The sequence below is a fragment of the Canis lupus genome, chromosome 3 (assembly GCF_048164855.1).
Source record: "Canis lupus baileyi chromosome 3, mCanLup2.hap1, whole genome shotgun sequence".
NCBI classification, from domain to species: domain Eukaryota; kingdom Metazoa; phylum Chordata; class Mammalia; order Carnivora; family Canidae; genus Canis; species Canis lupus.
In genome coordinates this window covers 72,619,508-72,644,285 of record NC_132840.1, presented here as the reverse complement: position 1 = coordinate 72,644,285, position 24,778 = coordinate 72,619,508, and the positions used below count along the sequence as shown (strand labels likewise).

Genomic DNA, 24,778 nt, shown 5'->3' with positions numbered 1-24,778 from the left:
CTTGAAAAGAAATCATACTTAAAGATCTTTTGGATGATCTAAAGGGTGATTAATAATACTCTAAAATTGCTTCCACATCCTAGAACATATGGCAAGTAGTATGGATAATTTTTTAAGTTTGGTGTAATAGCTCGAATGGCTCCAGTTAAAAGAAAAATGTGGGCAAGCTGAACAGAAAATCCTTGAGTGAAAGTTTATTTAGCTTCTCTTAAGCCCCTTCCCCAAGATCTTTTATAACAGGAGACTATGTACTTTACTTTGGCTGCCTAGACACCCAGGGGGAGCATTTGGACACGACTGGGTTGATCTGGGATAGAAGGAGGAAAGGCAACCGCCTCATAGCTGAAGTGGTAATGCAGAACACAGCCCTCACAAAGAAAAGGCACACATTCGACTCCTCCAGAGAACCAGGGAACATTGAGTGTTTGGACAATGTGATCAGTGTCCTGATTACTATGTGATGGCAGGATTTATAACTGGGTAATAATTTCCTTGTTTGGCAATATGTGGCATATAAATATGGTATTGCTTTTTGACATACAGCATTTCTGAATGATGCCCTTCTATCAACTGACTGCTCATATAACATTAGCTTTTTTTTTTTTTTTTCAGAGTAGTAATAAATTGGGCCAACGTAAAGTGAGGGTTGGACTTTCTTCAAGGCTCTGAGAATCTTTGGAGCTGTGTTGTGAGGTTGCAGTTTTCTTCCAGGTCACTGGTAAACTGCTCTGCAGATAAGCTAAGAGCACCTTTAAAGTCATGAAAGAGTTAATGAATTACCTCCTACTGCTTATATTTCTTTCTGGGCAGACCTTAGGTCCTCAGAGGTTCTCCATCATTTCTAGGGTCTGTGGGCCTACAGTATCCATCAAGCCATGCCTTGGCTTGCCCTTTCAAATTCTAGAAACAAGACCCAATGACATTACATAGGAAGATATCTCATTTTCATCTCTGAATCGATCTTTTGCCTATTAAAAAAAAAGTCTCTTGTTTTTCTAGAAAAGAGTGAGCTGGTTATGGAGCTGGGTGAGGGCTGGGTGGGGGCTAGTTTTCTGCCTCCATGTGTGATGGCAGGGACTCTGGGAACTTAGCCCCCTTCCCCCCAGGGGAGTTTGCAGGGACACACCTTCCAACCTGTTTTCTAAAGGCAGCAGAAGGACACACTAACCAGCAAGTCTCATTCCGGTGCTACTTACAGGTGAAGCTTCCCGGGTACTTCAGTCTGTTTTGTAGTTTGCTGTTTGTTATGCTTCCGTGCCAACTCCATCCTGCTCTCAAGAATTCCTGGAGTCCTCTTCGTCCCTGGGTCTAAACTGAGTTCAGTCACCCTGGGCTTCTGGAGAAACCATTTTTTTTTTTTTTTTTTTTTTACCAGCTCCTCCCTTGCCAGATGTATAATCCAGTCCAGGAGGGCTCTTGGGCTCCAGAGAACACCACCTGAGTTTGAATTCTAGTTCTACCACTTTCGAGTGTATGACCATGGCCAATTGCCTCAATCCTGCGGTGCCTCATTTTCCTTATAGGCGAAATGGGGAGAATAGTATAATGTGTTTCGCAGGGTTGTTGTGGATTAAGTGAGTTCACTTACGTAAACTGCTTAGCGTCCCGACACGTTATTACTGACTGCCAGTTCCTCCCCAAGCCTACCTCAGTCTTAGCACTCAAGAAATCCTTTCTAAATGCATACATCTAAACTATTTTCCTTGTTCCCTGATGATTTTTGCTGCTCTGTGCCCTCCCCAGTTTTCCATGTTCTTTTTACCAAGGAGAACCCTTCAGGGAGCTTTCGAGCAAGTCTTTGTCCAACTCTCAATGGGACACACTATCTACTGGCCTCAATCCCTATAAGCAGGGAGCATAAATAATCTAACACACAGCATACATATTCTGGTCATTATTAGGGACCAGCATGATCTGCCTTTCCTCTTTGGAAGTGAGACTGACCCATGCTCCATTTCCCAGTTTCTCCTCAGAAGCTTCTTGCTTTTGACACCCTCCAGAGAGTGCCAGAAATTGTGGTACTGGATGTTCAATGATATCTGTGAGCGGAGGAGAGGCTGTGAAGACCCTGGTGAGAATGGTTTTGGTTCTGTTCCTCCCCAGTAAAAGATTCTTTTCCCCTTGCCTTACTAGCCAGCTAAGATCTCTGTTGAGGCCCCCCACCCCAGGGAGATGGCAAAACTGTGACTCTGGAGTGCAGCGCTAAAGCTAATGCACAGGCAGGTGAGTGAGGTCATGAAGTGCTAAGAGAGGTTGGGCACACCCCATCATTTATTTGGGATTGAATGAGCTCAACCAAGGCAAGGGCTTAACCAACACAAGAAGCTGAGGACCATTGCATCCTTATCCTTACGTGCTAGTCAAGCAGCCAATTACTGTTAATTGTGTTGGCAGTTTGGAACAGCAACCAGGGAACTGATGCAAGACAATTGTGGGATGACCTCTCTGTCCCGTCCTAGTGCCAGCCATTACTCATAGTCAGATGGGGAGCCAGGACGCGCTCGTAAACATTTTTGGGTCAGAGAGAGTCAATAGGCTCCCTCCTCCTCACACACTCACGGTGCCCTGGGTGTCAGTTTTGGTATGGTACATGCGGTCACCTGACGACACAGTTCCGCCGCACAGACAGGCAGACGTCCAGGTGGATGGATCCGGACCGGACTGAGCACATCTTAACACTGGAGCGTTCAGTCCTCTCCCTGTCTCTAGCACCCCCCAGGCTGCCAAAGGCCACCTTGCCATTGCCAGCCCCATCGCCTATCCCTCTTATCCGCCCCCCCCCAAAGCAATTAAATCAATCTAGTTAATAGAAGCCGTGGGACGAAGTGGAAGGGAAAGCGCGGAGCTAGTGAGGAGGGGCCCTGGGGGATCCGGATGGCAGAGGAAGGAGAGAGAGAGAGAGAGTGTGAGATTCACTGTTGGAAGCGTCACTTTGGTCACCTTCGATGTCTTTGGAGGGTCCCCGTGGGGAGGGAATCATGATGCCAGAACCTGCTTCTTCATTTTGCCTAACAGACGGTTTCGTCCCTGAGCACGACGTGGCCCTGCTGGACGACGCGCAGCTGCTTCGTCGGGTCACGGCAGCGACACGAGCAGGACGCGGCGCCGGGACCTCCGGGACGGCCGGGACCGCCGGGACCGCCCCCCGCTGCAGGGTCGCCGGAGGCCGGGCGGAGGGAGACCCCCGGCGGAGCGCATCCCCGCGCGGCCCCGCCCCCGCGCCCCCCACCCCGCGGGCCGTGACGGGGCGCCCGGTGGCCGCGGGGCAGTTGCGCTGCTGGAAGGAATCTTGCTGAAGAACTGCCCTGCCCGGCCACCGGCCTGCTGACGGTTTCCTCGGCGCGGCGGCTGCTCCTGCCTGGGTGGCCTCGAGGGCTAAAGGGGGACGAGGCCGCGGTTTCCGGGGACGGGGCAGTACTTTGGTTCACGGGAGGCCGGGCGACTGCTGAAGGGGGCGGGTGGCCTGGAGCGCCGTGGCCTGCACCTCCCGCGGCCCCCCCCGCCCCCGCCCCCGCCCGCGAGCGCGAGCGCGGCGGCCGTCCCGGAGCGGCGGGCGGGCGGCGCGCACCGTCCCGTCCCCGGAGGGGGGCGCCCGGGAGCCAGCGCCCGGGCCGCCGTCCCACGCGGGGAGGGCGGGCGGGCGGGCGGGCCGGTGACGTCACGGTTGCCATGGCCGCGGGCAGTGACGCGCGTCGGCACGTGACGCGCCGTTGCCATGGCGCCGGGCCCCGGCGGCGCGGGCGCCCCGCCTCCCGGAGTGACGTGGGCCGGCCCCCCCGCTTTTCCCGCCCCCCGCCCCCTCCCCCCCGCCGGCTCCCCGCGGCCCGGGAGGTTTCACTGCACAACAAGATGGCGGCGGCGGCGGCGAGCGGAGCTGGCGGGGCTGCCGGGGCCGGGGCGGGGGGAGCCGGGCCGGCGGGCCGCCTGCTGCCTCCGCCCGCCCCGGGGCCGCCGGCCGCCCCCGCTGCCGTGCCCCCGGCGGCCGGCCCGCCGCGTCCCCCCGCCCCGGCCTCCCGCGGGCCGGTGCCTGCGCGCATCGGCTACTACGAGATCGACCGCACCATCGGCAAGGGCAACTTCGCGGTGGTCAAGCGGGCCACGCACCTCGTCACCAAGGCCAAGGTAGCGGCGCGGCGGCAGCGCGGCCCGGGGCGGGGGCGGGGGCGGGGGCGCGGGGCCGGGGCCGGGGCCGGGGCGAGCGCGGGGCGCGGGGCGCGGGGCGCGGGGCCGGGCGGCCGGGGCCGGGGACCGACGCTGCGGAGCCGGGGCTGCGGGGGGCGGCGGGGGAGCTCTGGGACTCCTGGCGGAGCCGCACCCCGAAGCCGGGGGCCCCGGGAGCCCGCAGTTGGAGCCCCCGGGGGACGGGGGCAGGGGCTAGGAGGTGCGGACCGCGGGGTGGCCGCGGGGGGGCTTCGGAGAGGACCAAGGACGGCCGGGGCATGCCGGGGCGCGGGGCTGCGGGGCTGCGGGGGTGCGGGGTCCTGGCGCCCCGTGACACACGCCGGGCAGCGCTTGGTCGCCCGGGACTGATGGGAGGTCGCGGCGGGGAGCCGGAGCCCGGGGACGGCCCCGAGATCGTTGGAGGAGGCGACGGAGAAAACGGGGAAACGAGGGGGAGGCAGATCGCGTGGCTCCTCCGCGGGAAGGGGCTCAGGGAGCAGAGGCCCAGGGCGCCCGGGGTCGTGACGGCACTAGGGAGTCAGGGGGTAAGCGGTTCGGGAGAGCTGGGTTGCTGCTTTATTTTTAGTTGTTGCAGGGTCTGGAATCGTGGGCTTTCAGAGAGCCCCGGGGTGGGCTCTCGGCGGTGGTGGGGGAAGCCCGGTGGGTGACGGAGGAGGTGTTGGAGGAACCCAGACCCTGGAGGATCAGTACACTCCTTGGGCCCTTTGGTTCTCCAGGGATTTGCGGAGCTGTTACTAGTGAAATGGGCCAAGGTCAGTTAGGAAGGCACATAAGTACACATGTACGGTTTGACATGTAAAATTCCTTTTTTTTTTTTTTGAGGAAATGTGGGGTAGCCTTCTTCACTGGAAGTATTGGAACCAGAGTCCTCAGGAGGAATCTTTTGGTCTTGAGAGGACCCACAAAGCCCATTTGTACTCCAGATCTCTTGCTTTGCTCAATCTCTCACTTGAATGAATACTTTCAGTGTAGTCATTCATTATATCTAAAACTGCAGTTTGTGTTTTCCTTCAACCTGATGAAGCACCCTTAGAGCTGCTGCTGCTGCTTCCTACCAAAGCCACATCAATTCCTCACCTCCTCAGTCTGGCCCTTATCATCGCCTGCCTTGTTTTTTGCTTTTATGGCAATTGCTTATTTTCAGAAGCCAGTAACTTATCTAGGCCTTCTCTCCTGCTCACTCACAACCTGAAGTTCCTTTTTTCCCTCCTTTCTGTCAGAGCCTACAAGGGGCCCTTTCCACCAGGGTAGCAGGGTAGGTGGCTGTGGAAAATTGATTGGTCAGTTTCACTTCCTCTGGGGGGCCCCCTTCAGCCTTTTTGTCAGTTTTTATGGGAGGGCCTCAAGTCTGCAGGTCTGAGCTGAATGAGATACCAAAGTCCAGGATTCTCTGATGTCACCCTCAGACCCTGAGGGGGACTAGACTGAGCCAAGACTTTGGTGCGTCTCTGCCTTCCCCGCCCCCCCCCCCCCCCCCCCCCCCCCCCCCCCGCCCATGCACACCCAGGTGTTTACAGTTCTATTTACTGTTAGCTAAGCCAAAGTTATGTTTATAAACAATACTAGTTGTTCGAGAGCTTTGTTCCTTGTTTCAGTATTTCCTTTTTTTTTTTTTTTTAAACCTCCCCCTCTCTTCTAAGTAATCACATTGAGCTCCTGTGATTATTTTGCTCTGACCTCTGGGGGATGGACTCCATGAACTTAATTGGTTTCCTGGTTTATGGTATCTATGATTTAAAGAATTTTGTGTCTTACAGCCCTTGGATACACCAAAATATTGATAAAAAAAAAAAATCTGTGACAGGGTTGTATGTTTTTGTAAATGTAATTGCAAACAGTTGATTCTTGGCTTTATATATAAAAGAGACATTTTTATCTTCAGTAGTCAGCAAAGCCAGTGGCTAATTATGGCTGATCTGCTTGCTTTCTAATTTCCCTATGTGTGTGTGTGTGTTTCTTGGTTTTTCTCCGAGGCCTTGGTGTCCTTTAGGATAGCAGCATTTTAAACATTAGCTTGTTTATACACGGGTGTCACTGTTTATGTTGGTTTTTATCTTTGATCATTTGTGGTGTGCAGTTATGTAATGCGTATGTATGGAAATATTTGAAATCCTGAACGATACCGAATGAAATGGCTTGGACAATGAGTTGCATGTGTGCGAGGACCACACCAGCGCTCATTTGTGTTTCTGTAGCAGTGTGCAATTTCCTAGTTACAGTTACAAGTGCCCTATCTTTTGCTGCTTAAATTACTCTGACGACATGAGTGAAGCTTAATTCACAAGGAGTTGTCATGTGCTCTGGGTGAACGATGAGCATATTTTGGCCTGCTCCATGGTTGTCTGAATCCACTTTGGAAGGGATTCTTAAATGCTGACAGCTTAGATGTGCCTAACAGCTGTTGACATACAGTGTGATGGCCTATTAAGGCCATGGTTTGGTTATATAATGGCAAAGAAGGTGCCTAGCTAGGTACTAGTAGATGCAGAAGCTGCTGTTTCAATTGCTCAGGGAGATAGATTTTTCTCTCCGTGCACTGCAGTGTTTATTTTACTTCTGCAGTCAGGTCACTTGGAACCAAGAGAGCTATTTTTTCCCCCCACCTCTTTCTAGAATCTATAATTTTTTGTTTCATCTTTTAGAGGTCTGTGATTTTTTTTTTTTTTTTTTTCTCCTCTTCCCCTGTAAGCCACTGAATGGTCTGGGTTTTTCTTAAAACCGTGTCTAACAGGGGGATCCCTGGGTGGCTCAGCGGTTTAGCGCCTGCCTTCGGCCCAGGACATGACCCCGGAGTCCTGGGATCGAGTCCCACGTCGGGCTTCCTGCATGGAGCCTGCTTCTCCCTCTGCCTGTGTCTCTGCCTCTCTCTGTGTCTCTCATGAATAAATAAATCTTAAAACAAAAACAAAAACGTGTCTAACAATTAGACTCCGGTAATTCAGAAGATACTTGCATTGGTTGAAGGAGGGTAGGTTATCAGAGCTTTCTGAACATCAGAGAAGTATTTAGGATCACCTTTTCTCACACACGCTATCCATTCCAAGGACTAAGAGGCTAAAGTAAACTTCATTTATTAAGCTACTGCCCTCTGTCCAACCATAAGCGGTGAGGGTAGCTCTTTTCCAAATTCTGTTAACTCTCAAACCTCTTCTAGTAGGACCCTGGGCTGAAGAGAATCAGTAGAGAAGAGGAAATAGTTTCCTGTTAGGATGCTGGTGACTTTTACAGCACGGCCTTCATGGGCTCAGACTTAATATTGGCAGTTCTGCATTGCTTAGAGCATCATTGCAGAACAAACAGGTAACAGGAGAGAAGATTCATCGGTGACACACTTTGGTCAGCAGCTCACCCTGGTTGTCTTTGTCCTACCTTCTGTGATTTCCTTTTTTTTTTTTTTAAAGAAATCTTAGTCTGAGATTCTCAGTGTGCTTTCTCAGTAGGACACTGTAAAGTTTAAAGAGATTGAAAAAAAGATTTTGTGCTTTTAGATTGCTTATAGTCTGTCTCCTTTGCCTACTTATACTTCTACTGATTGGATTAATGGGAACAAAGGGCAGATATATGTTGTATGCAGTTTTTCAGCATATTTCTGACTATAAGAGCCATTGGTCAAATACTTATAAAGTGTTATTTCAACACATACGTATCACTTGCCTGCTATTGGATTGTGGTAAGAGCTTGAGCTTTTGGTAAAGCTGCCTTGGGGTTGAATCCTCTTCTGCTTAATAGTTGGATGATCTTTGATCAATTATTTACCTTCTCTGTGCTTGGATGTGGTCATCTGTAAAATGAGATGGCAGTGGTACTTACAAGTTTGGGTGTTATAAAGATTAAATAAGATAACATATGGGAAGCTACTGGAACAGTGCCTAGCACATAGTAGGCATGTGGTGAATAGCAGCGGCAGCAGCTGCTGTAGTAAGAAAGATGAATAGGACAGAGCTCCCCTCTTTTTGTTTTTCATCTGTTTGGAACAGTTCATGAATACATAACGCCATTTGTTTTGGGTAGGAAGATGTCATCTTCATGATACGCTTTCAGGATAAAAAATTAGCTATTATTTCAGTTGCCACTTTGAGATATTTGGGTTGAACTCCTGTGGACTATGGGCTAATTTAATGAAATTGACATTTTAAAACATAATTTTCCATTAGTTAAGGTTTTTTTTTTTTTTTTTTTTTTTTTTTAAGTAAGCCTATGCCCAATATGGAGCTTGAACTCGTGACCCGGAGATCAACAGTCACACGCTCTACTGACTGAGCCAGCCAGGTGCCCCTAAACCTTTTTTTTTTTAAAAGCAATTGTGAGACTTGTCTAATGAAAATGGACTAATAGTGGCTTTTGCTTTGGGCCACCCCAAATTCTTAGTGTGTTTGTGTAACTACTCTTTGTTATATTGGTGATGGAACAGAGTTTATCGGAGTGTACTTCCCCCTCCAGAGATTCACTTAAGTCTGGTGGAGAATATGAAGAAATATTCCTGCAAACTTAAGAATACATTTTGCATTTGGGTGCACAGTGTGCTACTTAGAAGGCCAAGGTCAGGATTCTTAACTTTAGATATTACACAGAGAAAACATCTTGCCCCATGACCCCATTCCAAATGTGGACCAGCCATAACATATGTGTGTGCTGTGTGGTTTACTGCAAACTCATTTTCATGAAAGGGAACGACTCAGAGTGGGCAAGGGCTAGTATTTTCACTTCTAAGGAAGAGTTTAATGGAACAGAATAGATGATGCTTATGCTCATGAGAAGGCTGAAAGCAAGATTCATTGGTAAATAGAAAAGAGAATTGTATCAAAAAGAAAATGAAAGGAAGATTATACTAGATGCATTTGAGGAGGATAGTTCCATCTTTGATAATCTAAAAATGACTATTGAAAGACTTCATTTTGATACAGTTGTGATGGGGTTACTAACTTTGTTGAGATTTTGTGAAGAGCTAAGATTGATTTGGACTGGTTTATCCAGAATCAAAATACCAGTATTCCACTTTCAACATCAAAGCTGTTTATTTTAACATTCTGACTTTGGTGCCAGCTCCCTAGAAAGTCATAGATCTGGCTCAAGCCAGAGGTGCCCAGACTAGTTATTTCTGTGCCAGAAGTGCTGTTTTCATTTTCCAAGCATCAATCTGGCGAATGTTTTCTAGTTCACGGCATAAAAGAGAACAAAATGGATGCTTTGAAGGGAAAAAGAAATGCTCTCTACTTACCAGAACCTCTATAGTTCTAATAAACATCAAAAACACCTTTGCACAGGGATGGAACCTTTTCCTTATTCATCCATTCATTCAGCATGTATATGCTGAATCCAAATTTTGGGTCAGGTTCTATCCTGGGCTCTTGAATTTACCAAGAACAACAGGGACAAAAGCTCTTGCCTTCTTGGAGCTTACTTTCTAATGCAGGGAGACAGACAAGAAACATGTAAACAAATAGCTTCATATAGTATGAATACCATGAAGAAAATAAATGGGCTAGAGAGTAGGGAAGAGTGCTGCTTTAGGTAGAATTGTCAGGGAATGCCTTTCCATAGTGATGAGATATATGTATATATGTATTTTATAAGATAATGGCCATTTTATTATTATGTTTTAGACAGAAGGGAGAGGGAGAGAGAATCTTAAGCAGGCTCCACATCCAGCACAGAGCCTGACAGACTCAGTCTCACAATCCTGAGAGCATGACCTGAGCCAAAATCAAGAATTGGATGCTTAACTGAGCCACCCAGGTGCCCCACAAGGTGATAATATTTGAGCTAATACTTGAAGGATGAGAAAAAGCCAGCCTGAGAAGATTTGGGAGAATTTTTAATGCAGAAGGAATGGCAGGTACAGTGGTGTTGGGATAGAAATGAGCTTGGTTTATCCAAAGATTAGACTCAAGGTCATGGTGCCTAGAGCTTTGTCAATAAGGAGGAGGATATTAAGGGGTGAGGTCAGAAAGTTAGGGGCCAAAACATGTAGGTCCAATAGCCATTTGATGGAATTGAGTATGAAATGGGAGCAGCATCAGTGGATATCACAGCAGAGCTCTGGTATCATCTGATTATGATTTTAAAAATTCATGCTGTTTATTTTATGGTTAAGGGTAAAAATGCTTTTTCTAGTGCATTTCTTCAGATAAGAGAGGTGTTCAATTTTAACAGCTTACATTCTTTCAGAGACTTCGTGTCACTGGGACGGCAACCACCCCAGCATCTTGGGGTCAGCCTGGAGGACTTGGCTCTCTTCCCCAAGACTGGCCATGGGAAACTGAGCGGCCCCTTTACCCCTTGCCTCTTCTTGCACCCAACTCCCCTGCGGGCCCCCAACTCCCCTGTGGGCCCCCACCCCCATCCCCCGTACACCTCTGTTGGAAGTTGGATGGTTGGATGTTGCACACGGCTCTCGGTTCCATTTTTTTTTGTCGGGGATCTGCTTTAGCACAGGCCGGTGTCTCTCCAGGTGCTCACCCAGGTTCTCCTTTGTTGCCCACACCCACGCATACCCCTGGGGAGCACTAGATGGCATGGGCCCTCGGGGCTACTGGCCTAAATCCACAATAAAGCCGTTCTAATGCCCCTCAAAAAAAAAAAAAAAACGTGAATGACATACATTTCCCACATTAATTGAACGTGATCAGCCAACAATATTTGCTGATGTGGTTGCGGCGGGGAGACACAGAAAAGATCTTAGACATGTTCTATTCCAGCTTTTTCTTTCCCAGAGTCTAGAAATATGGACTTCATGGAATTTAGGATATTAGGCTTTTAGGTGCTAATTAAAGGAGTTTGGACCAATTATCCATTGGAGTTTGTCTCTTTGGTTTCTGCTCCCGCCCCCATTTTGCCCAGAAACCTACAGTTAGTTAATGGGGGAGTTGGAATTTGAAACAGGCATTCCTACTTAACTCTACCCTGACTCTACCAGTCATTGAAAACCTTGTCCTCGCCGTCTTGATCTTTTATTGAAGAAACAAGATTTATCTACTAATTAAAGTCTAAGAGATTTATCATTTCTGGTAAAACAGACTCCGAAAGTGAGATGCCATTAGAGGAAAAATTCCCAAGTAGGGAGGAAGAGTAAATATACCAACACTGTATTTCACTTGTCCTTTTGGCATTATTGCACTCTGTCACTTACCAGCAGCCCTCCATGGACTTTAAAACTTACCAAATACCCCTTTATGCCCCCTTGACTTGACTGAGGGATCAGAAAAGCCTTTTGTAAGGTGCCTGGGTGACACAGTTGGTTAAGCATCTAACTCTTGTTTTTTTTGCTCAGGTCATGATCTCAGGGTTGTGAGATCGATCCCTGCGTCTGGCTCTGCACTCAGTGAAGAGTCTGCTTGAGATTCTTCTCTCTCCCTTTCCCTCTGCCCCTCCTGCTCGTGCTTTCTCTCTCTCTCTCTAAATAAATAAATAAATCTGTAAAAAAAAAAAAAAGCCTTTCAAAATACTAAGGAAGTAAAAAAGGAAAGCAATGAACACAGAAAAGGCAATGACCATAAACACAGTCTGCCTTATATAGTTTTCTTTTACCACTATATCTAGCTTACTCCCAGGGAATATGAGTAATTATACTTTTGCTCTGTTGGGCTAGTCTGGTCTGTCTTTGAAAGTACCTTTCTGACATGGACTCGTGACTTACCAGATCACTACCAATTTCTAGGGCATGGTGCTATCTTTTAACTCATTAAGAGAACTATTCACGAAGATATATACCCTACTGACACAGGTCAAGAGAACCAGTTGTCTAGGGCTCCTCTTACATGGTTCTACTTTCTGGTCTAAGAGTTACACCCAGGGGCACCTGCCCGGCTTAGTCGGTAGAGCATGCAACTCTTGATTTCGGGGTTGTGAGTTCAAGCCCTACACTGGGTGTAGAGATTACTAAGAGCTATGCCTGTTCCCCAAGTGAATGACCTCACTCATCAGGTGAGTCCCTGCCCCCTTCAAATAGTGAGAAGCTTGGTTCCGTTTGGCCTAATAGGATAGACAGACTGTCACGTAGATAACTGATAACATCCAGAGAATGAAAATTATATACATTCTCATAGGCTTTTGTCCTAATGTAATAAATAATTGTTAAATAACTGGCCTAGGCAATGTCTTCTAGAAGCCTCAACAGCCTTGGTTGTATTACCTTGAAAGGGCTTGTTTTGGATCTGTTCAAAATAAAATTCTTTCAGCTACTACACACCTGTTGGATGAGCCATGGTGAAGTTATGTTTAGGAATGTATTTCTCTTTAGGAGATGTGTGATCCACTGAAGACAAGGAGTCTCTGGCTGCTTCTTACTTAATGTCAGAAATCAGTTTGTCAGAAAGGTAAGAATCAGATTGTGAATACTTAGCCTCATTTCCTAGAAACTGAAAAGGAAGGAGAAATACACCCCATGGCCTGTTTAAGCTTGTCTGTGTGGGCTGCGCTCACTCAGTTGGATACTTTTGGCCAGTTGTCTTAGACTATATTTAGGTTTTGATTAGGAAGTTCTGAGAATTTTCAAATTTCTGCCTAGTTTCAGCTCTAGTATGTACATGCTTACCAGCAGCGTGCTTTACTTCCCATTGCTCCCTTCCAAAGAACTAAATGTGAAGATTCAGGTTAACTAATCTCATTTCCTGGGACTAAAATTTTTTGTAAAGAAACTTTTCATTCACTTGTTCCAGCCATCCATTCATCCACCTACCCATCCATCCAGTAAACTTTTGAAAAATTATTTATCAAAAACCAGGAATAGATGCTATCTGCATTGAAATACAGAAAATATAAATTTATACATAGTGAAGTTGAGTCTGCCTTCCACCCCAGTACCCAGCCACATGGTTCTTTTTAGTCTTGTTTCAAAAATATTTATTAACCTCTACTCTGGATCAGTCCAAATGCTAGATGCTGTTTGTGGCATGCATGTAATTTCTAGAAACAATTTTTTTTTAAGTTAAAAAAAAGAGAGAAAATAATCTAGGTTTTAATGCTTGTTAGGAGGCACAGTGTGATAATTTAATGTAAGCTCCATGAGGGCAGGGATTTTATTTTATTTCATTTTTAAAAAGATTTTATTTCTTTGACAGAGAGAGTGAGCAAGCCCAAGCAGGGGGAACAGCAGAGGGAGAGGGAGAAACAGACTCCCTACTGAGCAGGGAGCCAGACACCTGGCTCCATCCCAGGACCCTGAGACAAGGCAGATGCTTAACCGACTGAGCCACCCGGGCGCCTTGAGGGCAGGGATTTTAATCTGTTGTCTGCTGCTGTATTCTCCATGGCTACTAAGAGGCATTTACAGTGCCTGTAAATTCTCATTTAGTGAATGAATATCAGGATTAATAAAAATGGGAGCTGAGCTGGTTTTTATACTCTTAATATATCTTAGAATTTTACGACTAAAATTTTCTATCTCCAGTTAAGACGTTAAAGACAAGTAATTTTCTATTTTATTCTCGCAAGTCTCTGGGTAAGGAGATTTCACAAGCTTTCTGGGCAAGTAATTTATTTTTGGCATATCTGCAACTTTTCATTATTAGGAAGTTCAGTATATCTAAAGTAAATCCTGCAATTGAAATTCTAGTGCCTTACTTTAAAGGGACGGTTCTCTCGGATGCAGGCTCCCTGTGGGTGATTTCCTGGAGAAGGCCCCACAGTATATTCAGCATGGTCAGCTGGTGCCCTGCCTCTTTTTGCCTTGGAGCTTCTCTTCCTTTGCAGACTCACCAGTGTGTCTTGGGCTGCTAGCACTTCCTGAAATAACATCAAATTCTGTGTTGTTACCTCTGGTTCTTTTTGTGATACTAAGCGATCTGATTTATTTTATTTAAAAAAAATTTTTTTTTTTATTATTTATTCATGATAGTCATAGAGAGAAGAGAGAGAGGCAGAGACACAGGCAGAGGGAGAAGTGGGCTCCATGCCAGGAGCCCGACGTGGGACTCGATCCCAGGACTCCGGGATCGTGCCCTGGGCCAAAGGCAGGCGCCAAACCGCTGAGTCACCCAGGGATCCCCGCGATCTGATTTAAAAACAAAACAAAATGACTTCTTGGTCACTGGCCCTTAACTTTAATGGGTTAAATTCAGTGGTCCTTATTTTTAATGGATTAATTCAGCCAGTATTTGTGTGTCATCTGTACAGAAAACGTAACAACTACTGGTCCTAGAGGACGAGAAGAGAAATTTTATTCTTGTCAGGGCAGATTTAGGTTAAGTTAAAGGAGCAGTTGAATGCTTACAGATTGAACCTGATAGAGGAGGAAGACAAGAGGTGTCTAGGATAAACTCTCTTACTCCAGCCCAACTGCTTCTTACTGAGCTTTCTTCTACCCCCTTGTTTTTGTCTTCCTGATTATAAAAGTAATTTTTGCTCATGGAAGAAATTTGGGGAAAACTCAGGAAATTTTAAAGCAAAGGGGGGAAAATCACCTTAGTCCTGTCACCTAGAGGCAACAGTTATTTTATTTTAAAAGATTTTATTTATTTATTCATGAGAGACACATAGAGAGGCAGAGACACAGGCAGAGGGAGAAGCAGGCTCCATGCAGGGAGCCCCACATGGGACTCGATCCTGGGACTCCAGGATCACACCCCGGGCTGAAGGCAGGCGCTAAACCACTGAGCCACCGGGGCAAGGCAACGGTTATTAATATTACAAAATACATAACTGGAATCATATTGTTAGGCTATTTTATTCCTTTTCTCTTTTATCATTATAAGCATTTTCCCATCACTAGAAGCTCTTTAGAAACATCAGTTTATTTATTTATTTTTAAAGATTTTATTTATTTATTCATGAGACACACACACACACACACACACACAGACACACACAGAGGAAGAGACACGGGCAGAAGGAGAAGCAGGCTCCATGCAGGGAGCCTGACATGGGACTCGATCCCGGGTCTCCAGCATCACACCCTGGGCTGAAGGCAGCGCTAAACTGCTGAGCCACCCGGGCTGCCCAGAAACATCAGTTTTAATGGGTGTATACTCTTCCACTATCAGACTACTGTCATTTTTTGAAACTTTTTATTTTTATTTTTTAAAAGTTTTTTTTTTTTTTTAAAGAGATCTTATTTATTTGTTCATGATAGACACAGAGAGAGAGAGAGGTAGAGACACAGGCAGAGGGAGAAGCAGGCTCCATACCGGGAGCCCGATGTGGGACTCGATCCCGGGACTCCAGGATCACGCCCTGAGCTGAAGGCAGACACTAAACCACTGAGCCACCCAGGGATCCCATGAAACTTTTTTCATGATCGAAGTTTCTTCGCAGTTTTCACTCTTGAGTTCTCTGGTATGCCCATTTTGTCCACATGAGTTTTGATGCATTTCTGATTTTTTTACTCAGGATAGATTGTTGGAAGTGAAATTACTGGGTCAGAGGGTACACGTGTTTTTGAGACACTTGATACTTGTGTTGCCACACTGCTTTCCAGAAAGGTCGTGCCAGGGTTAGCCTCCTGGCATGTGTGAGGAGGCCTTCTTTCTTCATCTTTATCCCCTTTGCCTTCTGAATCCCTACTGTGCCTCCGAGCCTGGGCTGGCAGCTGGGCTTTTGGACAGGTCAAACGAGCTGCCTCTTCCTTCTTTCCCTGAGCCCAACCTGGACAAGGAAGAACAGAATGAGTAAGACTCTCACCTTTTAGTTGTTGGTGAATCACCATTCTCCCTTGATTTTTCACAACCAGATGCAAACTTAAATTGGAGAGCCTTACCCAAACCCTGGCTTTTCAAAGAACTTGTCTTGGGTGAACCCGAGTGACAATTTGAGAGATTAACGAAGGCTGTAATTTACTCCTCCCTCTTTTTAAAGGTAAAAAGATGGTGAAGGGAATTGTAAGGGAGATAATTTTGTGAATAAATACGGTGATGCAGCAGCCCTATGATGTTTGAATTTGCTTATGTACTCTACGTGTTAGCTAAGAGGTTTTCAAGGGTAATTGGGCTGTATGGGATATTGTTCTTAGAATGTTTTAGGGTTACCACTGCTGTATTTGCAGCATCCAACAATATGCTCTTTTATCTCCTATAGAATACCTCTTATGCAGTCAGTTTGGATTATGACTTCCTTGGTTAATTGGGGCTGAACAAATGAAGCAGAGAAATCAGAAATAATGATGTATATGTACTTGTAATATTTTAACTGAAAATATACATAGGCATTTGTTCACTAATCTTTTTAAAAGTGTTTATTATGGAAAATTTCAGATGTAAACGAAAGTAGAGAGACTTAGGATAATGAACTCATCACCCAGCTTATGTTGTCACCACCTCATGGCCAGTCTTTCATCTGTACCTCTTCCCAATTCTTTCTGTCTAGTTTACTTTGAAGCAGATTACAGAATCCTGTAATTTTATCCATAAATATTTTGGCATGTATCTCTAAATACGGATTCTTTTTCAAAAAACATGACACCGGGACCTTTATCCTACCTAAAATTACAATTCCTTACTGTCAGTAAGTATCAAATCAGTGTTAAAATTTCCCCAACTGTCATATATACATACATATATATATATTTTTTAACCACTTATTTTTTTTTAAAGATTTTATTTATTTATTCATGAGAGACACAGAGAGAGAGGCAGAGACATAGGCAGAAGGAGAACAGGCTCCCTGTGGGGAGCCTGATGCGGGACTTGATCCTAGGACCCCAGGATCACGACCTGAGCCGAAGGCAGACGCTTAACCACTAAGCCACCCAGGCACACCTTAACCACTTATGTGTTTGAATCAGGGTCTAGTTATAATTGATTGATGTCCCTTAAGGTTTTTTGTTTTGTTTTGTTTTCCTCTGTAGGTTTCTTCTCTCTTTGCAATTTAAGAAACACATTCACTAATCTTTTGATGTAGGGCCAAGGCCTTTCTTTGTGTATTGATGTCTTTTTTTTTTTTTTAAAGATTTATTTATTCATGATAGACATAGAGAAAGAGAGAGAGAGAGGCAGAGACACAGGAGAAGGGACAAACAGGCTCCACACCGCGAGCCCGAGCCCGATGCGGGACCCGATCCCGGGACTCCAGGATCGCGCCCCAGGCCAAAATCAGGCGCTAAACCGCTGAGCCACTCAGAGATCCCTGTATTGATGTCTTGATTGGAGTTCCTTCATCTTGTTTGCATTAAAGATACCCATAGTTTATCATCTATGGTTTCCAGTTTGTTTTGCTTTTAAAAGCTGAGCATGAATTTAAAGGCATTTGTGAAGCAGTATGAGTACAGAATCCCTCGAGTTTTATGATCTACCCTCCCCTACCCCCAATCCTTTACATCTGTCTCATCTACATCTAATTTGACTTTACCAAGTCTCTGTAAGCATTCAGCTTGGTTTTCATAGAAACAGGCCTTTCCTTTTTTCCCTGATTTCAAATAACTAATAACAAGAGCACCTGGTATAAATAGGTTTGGGGAAAAACCAATTCTTGGTAAGCATGCATCTCAGTGGGTGGGAGCAGAAATGTCTAGGAGTAAGAGTGGCTGTTCATTGGGGACAGGTCACATGCTGGGGCACCAGTTGTTTCACAGAGGGAAGGGGAAGCATTGGTCATTTAGGCAGGTTGGTTGAGTGGAGGTGGGCTAAGAGATCTTCTGCATGAACAGAAAGCTATAAGCGAGAGTTGTTAGAAATTTGGGGAGAAGCTATTTTACAGAATCTGTTATTGACAGGGTATACTTCAAGGTGGTATTTTTGTTGACTTCGGTTAGAGTTTGCCTGAACCGAACTGAATTTGATAATGGGCCAGTGATGTTAAAAATTTGGTGAGGAAACAGCCAGTCTCTCTAGTTTAAAAGGTTTATATCTGTTCACTGCCAGCATAGTGTTCCATGGAACAAGTTGACATTTTCATGTAGTAAGTTGTTTTCTGTTCCTGGCAAAAGAAATTTTGGTTCATATGCCACAAGAAACAGAATTGTTTTTATTGTGGAAGGCAGGAGCAGAGCTTTGTGTTTCTTATTTGGATTAGTTGGGCACCTGCAGAATTTCTGACTTCTTTCTTTCGCTTCCTGCCTCCTGTCTGTCGTCCTTTCTTCTGTCAAAATGTTCATTACAGTGTTGCATAAAAGCAGCATTCGGACAATAGCTGAGTTTTTTTAGTGGCTCATTTTTCCAGACCCTCAAAATAATGTTTTTAGTGATTGCGTGTTCTTGGCTTACTTTCCATTTCGCCATCAACAGTGGTATTGTTATTCCTGTCAAATGGAACAGTTGTTATTCCAGCAATGACCTCTGTGTCTCAATCAGCTGCAGAGACCCCATATTCCTATGTCATACCTAACTACCTTCCATGTGTACTGTCACCCTGGGACATAATTAAATTTTGGGGCAATACTTTTGGAGCTCTATAAAGGATTTTACACTCCTTGTGAATAAAATCACTTGTTTGAAGCACGTTGCTCATTGGCCTCTTTGACACATGCACAAGCGTGGCCAGTGATTTCAGTCTGCTGTCTCTTCTGATCTCATTTCTCTTCTTCCTTTTCAGTCAGCAGCTGCATCCAGTGCCCTGCTCTCATTGAGCTCTTAGTAAAAGGGGTACTGTTTTACTGAGTCACAGCCTCTTATATCAGTGGTGGTTAGAGGGTTTTTTTTTTTTTTTTTTTTTTTTTAGGTCAAGTCTCCATTTCGGAGTCACATTAAATTTTAAAATGGCATTTCAGTTGTGTTACTACCTAAATTTCTCTTTTTCTTATGCAAGTTACCAGTGTTTTCTGCTTTTCCAGCTCTTTGGGGAACCTTATTGGCCCATCCAAAATGCCCGAGGCGGTCTATAACAAGGAGTTGAGCGTTGGTGTGGGAGTCAGGGCACATGTTTGTGGATTTAATTTTTGATAGCTGCCAGTTTTCTTTGGCCAAATCACGGAACCTCATGGAGCTTCCAGTTTCTTGTTTTGCTTATGTGTGTATATATATTTTTTAAGAGCTTTATTGAGATGTAACATATATGCAATTCACTCAATTCATTGTTTTTAGTATATTCACAGGGTTGTGCAAATGTTAGCACAATCAATTTTAGAACATTTTTATTCCTTTTAAAAGAAATGGTGTATACCTATTAGTGGTCATTACCCATTTCCTAAGCCTCCTTTCCCCAGCCCTGAGCAACCACTAATCAATTTCTATAGATTTGTCTGTTCTGGACGTTTCATATAAATAGAATCATACAAAGTACAGCTTTTTGTGTCTGGCTTCTTTCACTTAGAATAATGTCTTCAGGGATCCCTGGGTGGCGCAGCGGTTTGGTGCCTGCCTTTGGCCCAGGGCGCGATCCTGGAGACCCGGGATCGAATCCCACATCGGGCTCCTGGTGCATGGAGCCTGCTTCTCCCTCTGCCTGTGTCTCTGCCTCTCTCTCTCTCTCTCTCTGTGACTATCATAAATAAATAAAAATTAAAAAAAAAAAGAATAATGTCTTCAAGGTTCATCCATATGGTAGCATATGTTGGAATGTCATTACTCTTCATGGCCAAATAATATTACACTATATGGCTAGGCTGCATTTTGTTTATCCATTTGTGAATTGATGGACATTTGCCTTATTTCTGCCCTTTGCCTATTATGATCAATACTGTCATGAACATTCATATGCAAGTTTTTGTGTGGACATATGTTTTCATTTCTCTTGGGTATATATATCAAAGAGGGAAATTACTAGATCATATAGCTCCACGTTTAACTTTGTGAGGAGTTGCCAAACTGTCTTCCAAAATGGCTGGACCATTTTCCATCACCACTAGTAGTGTATGAGTAATGTTTTTCTATATCCTCCCCAAAACTTGTTGTGTTCTTTCTTTTTGATCAAGCTATCCTAGTGGATGTGAAGTGGTATTTCATTGTGGTTTTGATTTGCATTTCCCTAATGATTAATGGTTTTGAGCATCTTTTCATGTGCTAAATGTTGACTTGTAGATCTTTGGAGAAGTGTCTATTTAGATTTTTGCCTGTATTTTAGCTGGGTTATTTGTCTTTTTGTTGAGTTATAAGAATTCTTTACATATTCTAGGTACAATTTCTTGATCAGATATATGATTTACAGGTATTTCCTCCCATTCTGTCTCTTCACCTTGATGGTTTTGTTTACAGCACAAAAGTTTTTAATTTTGATGCACTAGTTTTTTAATTTGTCACATTATTCTAACTCTGAAATTATATGCTCTGGTGTCAATATTTTCTTCTATTTTTACTCATTCTCTTCCTTTCTCTTGCTTTTAAACAGTTCTCCCTTTTACAGGGCATTTTATAGCCTCAAAGTCTCTTTAGAAACATCTGTGTAGGGGCTCCTGGGTGGCTTAGTTGTTAAGCATTTGCTTTGGGCTCAGGTCATGATCTCAGGGTTCTGGGATCCAGCCTGCGTTGGGCTCATCTGCTCAGCGGGGAGCCTGCTTCTCCCCCTGCCTCTCTTTCCTGCTTGTATGCATGTGTGCTCTCTCTCTTTCTCAAATAAATAAAATTTAAAAATCTATGTATTTATTTATCTGATACATGTGTCTTTGAAGTAATCAAGCTTTACAAATTACATGGGAAGTAGTTGTTTCCTTTCTCCAGAGAAAACATTAACATTTTATAACCAGATTTTCCTATTCATGTGTTAACATTTTATGTTTTTTGTTAAAAAGGGATCATACCACATATTCAGTTTGCTACTTATTTTTTTTTTAATTTTTATTTATTTATGATAGTCACAGAGAGAGAGAGAGAGGCAGAGACACATGCGGAGGGAGAAGCAGGCTCCATGCATGGGGAGCCTGATGTGGGATTCGATCCCGGGTCTCCGGGATCGCGCCCTGGGCCAAATGCAGGTGCCAAACCGCTGCGCCACCCAGGGATCCCAGTTTGCTACTTATTTTTTGATGTAAATTGTAGATCTCTGATATTCTTCCGTGTTAGTACATTTTGCCCTCATCTCAATCTTTTTAATGGCTGCAGAGTATTCCATTTTAGGGGAATACTATAATTTATTTAAGTTGTACCCTATTGATAGGGTTAGGGTTGTTCTCAGCTTTTATTTATTGATTTCTATCATGAATTACATCTGTTACTGTGCCTGCACATTTACATTTGCACACTTGTGCTAGTGGTTTTTTCTATTCCATTTATTTGCTCTTGCATTATTTACTATTCAAAAGACTCAGACTTTTTAAAATTAAAAAAAAATTTCAAATGCAAGAGTTTGATTAGGTCCAACTTCAAGTAAATGTCCCAAAAGTTATGTATTTTTTTCTGTGAGGTTATGTACAATGTTAGGATCTTCTTTTGAAATTAGGTTCTTCATTTTCTCAGTAATTTAATAGAATAATACACTAAGAGAGGAATGCCTAAGTATGAATGGTTCAAGTTTTATAAATGTTGCCAAATTGCCCTCCAAGAAAGGCCAAGCTAATTCACTCAATTCAGGAGTGTATCACAATGCTCTCTCTGTTCTCTTTAACACTGGCAACCAGCCACCTTTTTAGAGAGTCAATCTGACAGGTAAAAAATGTCATTTTAGTTTCTAGTTATTTAATAGTGAATTATCACTTAAATTGTCGATTGGCTATTTGTATTTCTTCTTGGAATTGTCTGTGTTGTTTACTTTTCTGTTGGGCTTTTGGCCTTTTCTCATTATTGTGCATAGCTTTCTGAATATTAGGGAAATTTAGTTACATCTAAAAATACGACAGATATGTTTCTGTGTTTGTCTTTTGACTTTATGTGTTATGTGTATTTTGTTAAAAATACAAAATGTAAACATTTCTATGTAGTCAGGTTTTTCTCTTTTTTATTTAATGGCTTCTCATGTGGTTTCCATCCTCATTCCAATCTTATAAAAATATTTACCCATGTTTTTGTCAAGTACTTTTATGGTTTTGTTTTTAAATATAGATCTTTGCTTCATGTGGAATGCATTTTGGTTTAAACCAAAGAAGGGATCAGTTGTGGAATTTGTTGGAGTTGTAACTTTACATTTATTTTTGTGGTTATTAATAGCTTTCTTCTCTTAACTGGACTGTAAGCTCCATGAGGGCAATAGATTATATACTTTTTATCCTCCTGTTCTTATTTTCAGTATTGAGCACAGTGCCTACCTCATGCTATGCCCTCCATTTATGGAGGATTTATGAATGAATCTCTTTCTCTTTGTCTCAACACAGTATCTTGAATAATTATTTCTTTCTTGATTTTGAAAAGCAACTATTCTACAAAATCTCCAGATGCTTGGATACATTTCCAAGCTCTTTTAATCCATTGATTGTACTACCTTTACTTGGTACTATGTAGCTTTAATTATTATACCTTTCTTCTGCTTAAAGCATATTTGAAAGGCTAGCCTCAAATGTTCTTAAGTATACCAGTTTGGGAAGCACTGTGATCTCCTTTAAAAACTTCTTGCTATACCCCTTAGAAAAGATTGATTTAACTTACTGATTAAACATTTGATCTATTTTGAGAGTCAGCCTGCAAAGTGGAAATGATTTGGGGGTGTTATTGCCAGAGTTTTTCTAGGATATGACATCCTTAGTTCTGGCTTGACATCCTAAATGTCTTTAAAAACTCTCATTTTGTAAACTTGGGCATCTCTAGAAAAACATAACATTTTTCTCAGAGTCTTTTAATGCAGAATACACAGAGGGTAGGTGGGAGAAAAGGCATCGAGACATTGTGTTGGCACCCAGTTGACAGCAGAGCAGATAGTGAAAAAGTCATTACTTAAAAGTGGTCTACAGGGGTGCCTGGGTGGCTCAGTTGGTTAAGCATAGGACTTGGGCTCAGGTCATGATCTCAGTGTCCTGCAGTTGAGCCCGCATCAGTGGGAAGTCTGCTTCTCCCTCTGCCTCTCACCTGCCTTGTGTTTTTGCACATTCTGTGCGGGCTAGCTCTCTCGCTTTCTCTCTCAAATAAATAAATTAAAAATCTTAAAAAAAAAGTGGTATAGAGAATTCACTTCAGCGACTTTTTGATTTCTCACCTCAAGCACGGCATGTTTCTTTCCTATGGCATGCAGTATTAGATGGACTCATTGACTGTGACTTGGGTGAAGTTCAGGTAACGTTGCTAACTAATCACTTTGTTTCTTCAGTGTACCCTCTGCTCTGTAAAACATTAGAAAATCTAATAGTCTGAACTAGAGTATTCTCTTGGGATTTTCTGCCTTGTCCTTATGCGGGAACCAGCATTAGGGTTTTAGGAGTGTTAGAGAAGTTTAACGTGTGGGGAACGAAGCTCATGGAACCTATTGTGGAAGATTCCTTGCTTTCTTCTCTGTTGGAACATTATTCTAGAGTACCTTCATGAAACTCTTAATTCTAAATAACTGCTAATTTACAAGTATTTTCAGACGAGTGCCCGTTTTCTTTGAAAAAAAAAAATAGCAGTGGTTTTGTTAAGCTCTTTCAGACTTTTCCTTAAAAAACCTAACCATGGATTCTAGAAGTATTAAAGCAGAAAAATACTCAAGTTAGGTGTGTTTGGGACCCTTGGTCTCCACCCTGGAATTAAATACCACTGAAAAGAACCCTGGAGTGAAGGAGTTTTGTGTGGCAGGACTAGCTGACTTACATAATTCTTCCTTTTGCAAGTTTCTGTTGATGGAAAATGGGCTGACTTTTAGTTGTGTCCTTGACTTCTCAATGCTAGTCTTAACTGTGAGATTTTTTGATAGTTGGATTTTTTGATAGTTGATAGTTGGAGCACACCAGTGAGCAGCTTGTTAGTAGATGTTATCTCACATTGATTAGGTACTCTTGAGATTTACTGTGCTTGCAAAACACCTGTCTGTATTTGAGCTTTGGTAGGTGGTTGGCTTTTGTGTTTGGAGGTTTGCTCCAAAGAAAGCAAATAGCAATTGGAAAAAGGGAGAAGGGAAAAAAAGGAGTCAGCACTTTTCTATATGCTTTCATTGAAGAGGTTTCCCAATTAGAAAGCTTTTGTAGGCTTGACCTTTTTGCACTGGAGTAACCCAGCATTTCATTATGTATTCCATTGAGGTTTTGGAGCTCTGTGCCAGAAAGCGAGAACCAAGGTTGGATGTGAAAGGAATATTCAGAGAGTGAAGCTCATAGTCAACAAAGTGCTACTTCATAGGCTGGCTCCAAAAATAACCTGCCTGCTATAGGAGAGCAAGCATGGAGGTAGTGCCTGCTGCTGTTTGGAGCAGTGTTTTAGGTCCTGTTATGTCATCCCAGGGTGATTAAAGTCAAATTTAAGCAATATCAGTTAAAATTTAGGTGGTAGAATGTTGCCTGGGTCATTCTTACCCCGTTATTTTGAAGAGTTATTTTGCAAGGTTTGGAAGGAGTACTTTTCTGCCAGGTTAGAGGATATTAACATAATATCTTCTCTAAATAGGGAGATAGACTGCATCATAGCCTTCTAGTCGTTTAGTCTCAGATTAATGATTTGCATGGATCCTGTGGTCGATCTTGAATAATTAAGAGACAGAACTTATCTTTGGTTCAGAAAAGTTAGCTTTGGAATGGATCCCTGAACCAGCCTTGAAAGTAGTAAATGTTATGGTCCAGAGGTCCTTCGTAGAGCATGCAGTAGAACTTCTAAAGACAATAAGTTTTAGGAGTTTATAAATAACGTTGAGTGTGGAAATGCATAGCACACAGACATAAAATTAGCAAATCAGGGAGTTTGAC

The 24,778-nt window shown here is 43.8% G+C and overlaps 1 protein-coding gene and 1 long non-coding RNA gene across 12 annotated transcripts in view; one reads left to right on the top strand and one right to left on the bottom strand.

Moving 5' to 3' along the window:
- Positions 1-525: 525 nt before the first annotated feature.
- LOC140631022 (uncharacterized) lies at positions 526-3,118 on the bottom strand. 2 transcript variants are annotated; one of them, XR_012028716.1, is made up of 3 exons: positions 2,941-3,118; positions 1,197-1,336; positions 526-749 (listed from the first exon to the last, which is right to left on the bottom strand). It is a non-coding gene; the product is annotated as an uncharacterized lncRNA (long non-coding RNA). The 2 variants fall into 2 exon arrangements; XR_012028715.1 differs by having other exon boundaries at positions 526-1,336.
- A 716-nt stretch (positions 3,119-3,834) lies between these two features.
- SIK3 (SIK family kinase 3) overlaps positions 3,835-24,778 on the top strand; it is a 241,726-nt gene continuing 220,782 nt past the window's right edge. For all 10 annotated transcript variants that reach the window (XM_072822143.1, XM_072822140.1, XM_072822149.1 and 7 more), the window contains exon 1: positions 3,835-4,122. In XM_072822143.1, the coding sequence (XP_072678244.1) occupies positions 3,850-4,122 (273 nt within the window). In that variant the 5' untranslated portion in view covers positions 3,835-3,849. The remainder of the gene's footprint in view (positions 4,123-24,778) is intronic.